This window comes from Talpa europaea (assembly GCF_964194135.1).
Source record: "Talpa europaea genome assembly, chromosome: 7".
NCBI classification, from domain to species: Eukaryota; Metazoa; Chordata; class Mammalia; order Eulipotyphla; family Talpidae; genus Talpa; species Talpa europaea.
The window spans coordinates 133,398,765-133,404,752 of NC_140074.1; the positions used below are offsets into that span (position 1 = coordinate 133,398,765).

General features: G+C 66.2%; 1 protein-coding gene across 1 annotated transcript in view; it reads left to right on the forward strand.

Annotated features, from left to right (window-relative positions):
• Positions 1–5,938, forward strand: part of MYO15B (myosin XVB) — a gene marked incomplete at both ends in the record, with an annotated part of 31,945 nt that extends 26,007 nt beyond the window's left edge. The window contains 16 exons of the mRNA XM_084238076.1: positions 76–245; positions 629–771; positions 886–949; positions 1,034–1,106; positions 1,424–1,500; positions 2,514–2,587; positions 2,673–2,788; positions 2,878–2,972; positions 3,050–3,127; positions 3,234–3,330; positions 3,458–3,603; positions 3,743–3,858; positions 4,470–4,603; positions 4,756–4,889; positions 4,980–5,191; positions 5,899–5,938. Of these exons, the coding sequence (XP_084094202.1) occupies positions 76–245; positions 629–771; positions 886–949; positions 1,034–1,106; positions 1,424–1,500; positions 2,514–2,587; positions 2,673–2,788; positions 2,878–2,972; positions 3,050–3,127; positions 3,234–3,330; positions 3,458–3,603; positions 3,743–3,858; positions 4,470–4,603; positions 4,756–4,889; positions 4,980–5,191; positions 5,899–5,938 (1,769 nt within the window). The remainder of the gene's footprint in view (positions 1–75; positions 246–628; positions 772–885; positions 950–1,033; positions 1,107–1,423; positions 1,501–2,513; positions 2,588–2,672; positions 2,789–2,877; positions 2,973–3,049; positions 3,128–3,233; positions 3,331–3,457; positions 3,604–3,742; positions 3,859–4,469; positions 4,604–4,755; positions 4,890–4,979; positions 5,192–5,898) is intronic.
• Positions 5,939–5,988: the final 50 nt, after the last annotated feature.

Genomic DNA, 5,988 nt, shown 5'->3' on the forward strand with positions numbered 1-5,988 from the left:
GGGCGGCACGGTGGGACCTCTGGGGGCCGAGGGCCCGGCCAGGTGGGTGACACGTCGTCCCTGACTGCCTTCCAGGCTGGCAGTTTGGCTCGAGCGGGGGCCACTCCGGACTCTTTCCCCGGGACCTAGTGCAGCCGGCCGCGGCTCCTGACTTCTCCTTCTCGCCCGAGCAGAGGCGCAGCCGGCACAGGAACCGGTCACAGAGTGGGGAGCCAGGGCTGGCTCAGAGGGACAGGGCGCCGGAGGTGAGGCAGACCGGCAAGGAGGCCAGGCCCAACTAGGAGTGGTGGACAGAAGGGGCCCGGCGGCCACAGAGCAGTCCAGGACCCCCTGCCCTGGTGGGCAGCGCTGGGTCCGATGCTGGCCCCGCCCTCTCCTGCTGTCTTGCCTGTCACCCCGGTCAGACCCTGACTCCTGGGACGGGGGGCGGGGCCGTGCCTCCCCCTGTGTCCCCCGTGGCACTTAGTCCAGTGCTGCCCTAGCAGATGCTCAATAAACACTTCTTGACCTTGTTGGCTGCCGGTGGCTGCTCACTCACACTGTCCCTCGGGCCGGGCCGGGCAGGTGGCAGGTATTGGGGGGGTGGGGCGGTGGGGCTCCAGTGGCAGCGGGTCTCCTGTGCACCCAGCACCCTGACTACATCTGGATCCAGAGCCAGAGTGACCACTTGGAGGCCTCCAGCCTGCCCCCTTCCCCCTCTCTGCCCGAGGACTCCCACCACTACACCATGCAGGAATTTGCCCTGAAATACTTCCGGAAGCCCCCGACCTTGTGAGTGCCCGTCTGCCCTTGGTCTCCCTGAAGGGGGCCTCCCGCACGGGCGCCCAGGCTGGCGCTCTCAGCCCGGGGCCCAGCAAGCAGGCTGTGCTTCCCTCTGCCCCTCAGGCTGGAGCAGACAGGCGCAGGCGCAGAGGGGAAGGGCGCGGCCGGCCTGGTGCAGTACACCAAGGTAAAGGGGCAGGCGGAGCGGAGCGGCCGGTGGGTGCACCCCGCCCTCTGGCCCCCAGACTCAGCCCAGCCTTTTTGGCGGCAGGCCCCCATCCCTCAGTCGCTCATCAGCTTTGAGAACGAGGACACCAGCAGACAGGCTGTGGAGAGCTTCCGGGGTGAGTGGCCCCGGGACCCTGGGTCCTGCCTGCGGAGCCCTGTCCCTCGGCGCCTGGCCGCTGTCCCTCCTGGGGTTGCTGACTGGGGGCGGGTCATGGTGGCCTTGGGCCTTTGGCCACTTCCCCAGCCCGGGCCGGAGGGGAGGGGCGGCGGTGGGCGGCTGTGGGTGCCCACAGCATCTCTAAGCCCGGTCTCCTCGTTGGTAAAGTGGCCACTTGGCCGCTCACACGCGGTTTTTGAGCAAGGCCTGAGATGGCGGGAGATGCCAGGGCCAGGGCCAGGCCCCGTCCTGCTCACCGGGTTCTCCTGCCCGCAGCTCTGATGCAGTTCATGGGGGACCAGCCTAAGCCCCGAGGCAAGGACGAGATGGACCTTGTCTATGAGCTGCTGAAGGTGAAGAGCACGGTGGGGGGCGGGGCGTGGGGGGGAGTCACTGTGGGTCCCGGGGGCCCGTTCCCCGGCCAGGGTCTGAATGGGACCCTCCTCCTTCCCTTCGTCTTGGTTCCTTCAAGTCATCTCAAGGTATTTATTGAGCACCTGCTACCTGCTGGCCGGGGTGTCTACGGAACCCCCAGTCTTGTGGGGAAGGTGGTGGACCTTGGTTAATGTGTCCAGCAGCGAGCGCTGTGGAGAAGGACAAAGCGGGGGAAGAGGCTGCCACTGGCAGCAGCTGGTGACAGAGTGACGCTGGGGCTGAGAGGGAGGGAGGCCCGGTCACGGGGGCGTGTGCTGGCCTGGCAGGAGATGAGCCTCGGCACCAGCAGGGCCGCCGGGTCAGGGGCGGGGGCTGAAGAGGCACGAAGAGGTCGTGGTCAGGACTCGGGTTTTGTGAGAGAAAAGCGAAGCCACGGAGGGACTGGCAGACTCGGCCTGCGATGTGCGGGGTGGTCTGGCCCGGGGTGAGAGCGGTGCTGGGAGAGCAGCGGGCTGGCTGGAGAGCGGCGCGTGGCCGTGAGAGAGGCTGTCAGGGCAGCCTGGAGCCGCGCAGTGACCAGCGTGGCGCGGGAGCCGGCGAGGGTGAGGCTGGGCTGGCGCGGGGGTCTGTTTCGCACGTGTGAGCACTGGGAACTCCATTTTCAAGCGAAGCGCTGGGATACAGGGGGGGCGTCTGGCTGGAGGCAGGCGCTGACTGACGGAAGGAGCCCGCGGAGACGGAGGCCCCGCGGGCGGAGCCAGCGGAGAGGACAGGGCTGAGCGGGGCCAGCAGAGAGGACAGGGCTGAGGGCGCGTGCCCAGGCGTGGGGTGCTGGAGCCGGGCAAGACTATAGCCGAGAGGTGACTCTGGAGTCCCCTTGACTTGGCCCCCAACCTGTGGGCGGGGCTCCCCCTGACATCACCGCCCAGCAGCGCTGGGCCTGCGCCCACCCCGTCGCCCCTGACCCGCTGCTGCCCTCCTTGTTTCCCAGCTGTGTCGGGAGGAGAGCCTCAGGGATGAGATTTATTGCCAGGTCATCAAGCAAGTCACGGGACACCCCCAGCCGTGAGTGAGGGGGCTACTGGGAGGGGGTTCAGGGCCAGGGGTGTCATGGTCTGGCCGGCCTGAATCCGGGCTCTCTGCACTGCAGGGAACGCTGTGCCAGGGGCTGGAGCTTCCTGAGCCTCCTCACGGGCTTCTTCCTGCCATCAAATATGCTGATGCCCTACGTGACCACGTTCCTGCAAGAGTCAGGCCTGAGCCAAGGTGTCGAGGGAGGCCCTCCTGGCCAGGGTCTGGGCAGCCTGGGGTGGGGCTTGGAGAGTCCCTGACCCCAGCCCGGCTCCTCTCTGCAGAGCTGGCCCAGAGCAGCCAGAAGCACCTTCAGCAGACAGTCAAATATGGGGGGCGCCCGCGGCTGCCCTACCCGGGCGAGATGCAGGCATTCCTGGTACTGGGACAACCTGGGCGGGGGCAGAGCTGGGGCCTCTGTCCGCTGGGGCACTGATGCTGCAACCCGCCTTGCAGAAAGGGCAAATGACCCGCCTGCTGGTAGTCCACCTGCCCGGGGGTGTGGATTACAAGACCAACGTCCGGACTTTCACGGTGAGGGGTGGGGCACGCGAGGCCCGGGAGACAGAGGGGTCACGGGCATCCATTCTGGGGAGGCCCCAGCCAGCCCTGATCCCTGAGGCCCTGTCCACGTGTCCAGGTGGTGGCAGAGGTGCTGGAGGAGCTGTGTGGAAAGATGGGCATCGCGGACCCCCAGGAAGTGGGAGAATTTGCCCTCTTCCTCATCAAAGAAGAAGGCGAGCACCTGCCCGGGGAGGGAGGGCGGCCAGGCTGGGCTCGGGAGGTGGCCTCCTCTGTAGGGGCTCTCTACGCCCGGGCAGGCTGGGGGCGGTGGGTGAGCTGAGGCCCTGGGTTCCCTTGCAGTCCAGCTGGTGCGGCCCCTGCGGCCCCAAGAGTACCTCAACGGCGTGGCGGTGGAGCAGGGTGTGAGCCTGCACTGCAGGAGGCTCTGCTGGGAGACGCAGCTGCACTTTGACAACCCCACCTACGTCAGCACCCACTACAACCAGGTCAGCCCTGCTCACGGTGGGCGCCAAGCCTCCCTACCCCCAAGAAGGGATGGTGGCAGGAAGGGGTGTGTGTCCTGGGAGCCACCAACTGGTGGGAGACTGGGCACACAGCTGCCCCCTCACCCCTCTCCCCTCTCAGGTGCTGTGCGACTACCTGCAGGGGAAGCTGCCGGTGAGCGCCCACGAGAATGCCCAGCTGGCCAGGCTGGCTGCCCTGCAGCACCTCAGCAAGGCCCACAAGGACGCCCCCTCAGAGTGAGTGTGCAGGCGGCCACCCAGACCTCCCATCACCCTCTCACCCGTTTTTTTTTTTTAAAAGGTTTGATTTATGTATGCATACAAGAACTGGGGTATAGACCAGAGGTGTTGGGGGGTGAGAGGACTCACCAGAGACAGAGCGGGGAGCAGAACAGGTGGATCTACTGAAATGCACTGCTGAGGGGAGCAGCAGGGAGACAGGAGAGGTCTGCTGTGCCATGTGGGTAGCTCCCTGGCTGGCCGGGAATCGAACTCGTGCTGCGGAGGCTGCGGACAGCTTCATAGGTTGCTTCTGAACTCCTTGCGCCACCAGGGAGGCTCCTCTCGTCCCTCTTGATGCTGAGGCCCAGCTCGGCGCCCATCCCAAGGGTTCCCCTTCAGCTCACCTTCCCCTGCTCCCTTCTCCAAGGTCCCAGGGGACAGAGGTCCCAATTCTACCCTCCTCCTCAGCCCCCCGTCTGGCTCTAAGCAGAAGGGCCTGCGGAGTTGGGCTAGGCATTCCTGTCCCCCTCCCCACACTTCCCAAGGCAAGGTCCAGACCCCAGTCCCACCCCCAGAAGCCTCCGGCTCATTTTCTTGGCCAGCCCTGACGGCCAGCTGTGCCCCAGGCAGGACCTGTTGGCTTACTTGCCGAAGCCGCTGCTAGAGCAGGTGGACGTGGCCGCCTTGAAGAACCTGGTGGGCCTGGAGCTGAGGCAGCTACAAGGCTCCAGCTCCCACGAGGCACAGATCGGTTTCATTGGTGGGTCTGGGCCAAGGGGGCTGCTGGGCCGGAGGTGGGAGGAGTGGAGAGTGGGGGCCACGGGTCCTGCCACACGCGCACCGGCCCTGGGGCTCAAGCAGGGCAGGGCCCAGGGCCCCAGCGGCTAGAACCACCCTTGCCTCCGTCCTCAGAGGCCATGAGCCAGCTGCCCCTGTTTGGCTACACCATCTACACGGTGCTGCGCGCGAGCGAGCCCGGCCTGCCCAGGCCCTGCCTTCTGGGGCTGAACCGCCAGCAGCTCGTCCTCCTGGACCCCAGCAAGCAGGTGGGCGTGGGCACCCTTGGGCCATTCCTCACCCACCACCCACACTGACCCCTCCTGAGAGGGCCCAACTCTGCGGTCTCTGCTCCCCAGAAACCATGCCGCTCCGTCGCCCTGAAGGACCTGCAGAGGCTCCACCTGATGAGCCCCCTGGATGACAGAGAGAGCCCCGGCCTGGAGCTCAACTACGGCTCAGCTGAGAGCCCGCAGACCATCTGGTTTGAACTGCTGCAGGTGAGCGGTTGGCCTCTGCGCCCCCTGGCAGGTGGTGAGGGCCTCGCCTGGGCCATGCCTGCGCAGGCGTGGTGGGGGTGGGGCAGAGAGCCCTGTACTAACAGGCGGTGCCCGGCAGGCCCAGGAGCTGAAGCACACCATCTCCTTCCTGCTGGCCAGCGGCTCGGGCACTAGCATTGCGTAGTGCCTGGCCGCACCCAAGAGGCGTAGGGGAGGGGCAGAAACCAGGAAGGGGCCTCTCTCTGGACCTTGTATCTCCGGAGGCCACCCTGGCAGCCCTCAGGCCACTGAGTTTGGACTTCACACGGCTGTTCTGGAACCTCATGGCGGCCATGAGGAGAGACGGTGACGCCCACGGGGAAAGCAAGCAGGGGACCGCCTGTAGGCCGGGCCTGGCCTGGGGTGGGAGATGCAGGAACTTGGCTTGGCCTACAAGCCCCAGGCCCTGGCTGAACATGAGCAGGAGCCCAGGCCTGGGAGAAGTAGCTGCAGGGGAAATAAAACTCCGGAGAGCAAAGGGCTGTGTGCATGTTTGCGTCAGAACAAGCAGGACTTTATTCCTCTGCCAACCACCTGGGTCCGGCCTGGCCTTCCTGACCAGGTGCCACCAGGGAACAGGCCCTGGCTGCCCACCTCACCTGGGGCCAGGTAGGAGGCAAGCATCGCTAGGGGAACAGGGGCCCGGGGCCAGCAGGGGCTCTTCCTGAGTAGGCCCCAATGCCTCGCCCAGCTTAGTACAAGTAGTGGGGGACACCCCTTCTTCCTGTTCTCCTGGCAGCATCCACACCACCCACCACCTAGTGATCTGGGGGGACTAGCCCAGAAAACCCAACCACAAGGGCCAGGAGAGACAGAGAGGCTCCAAGAA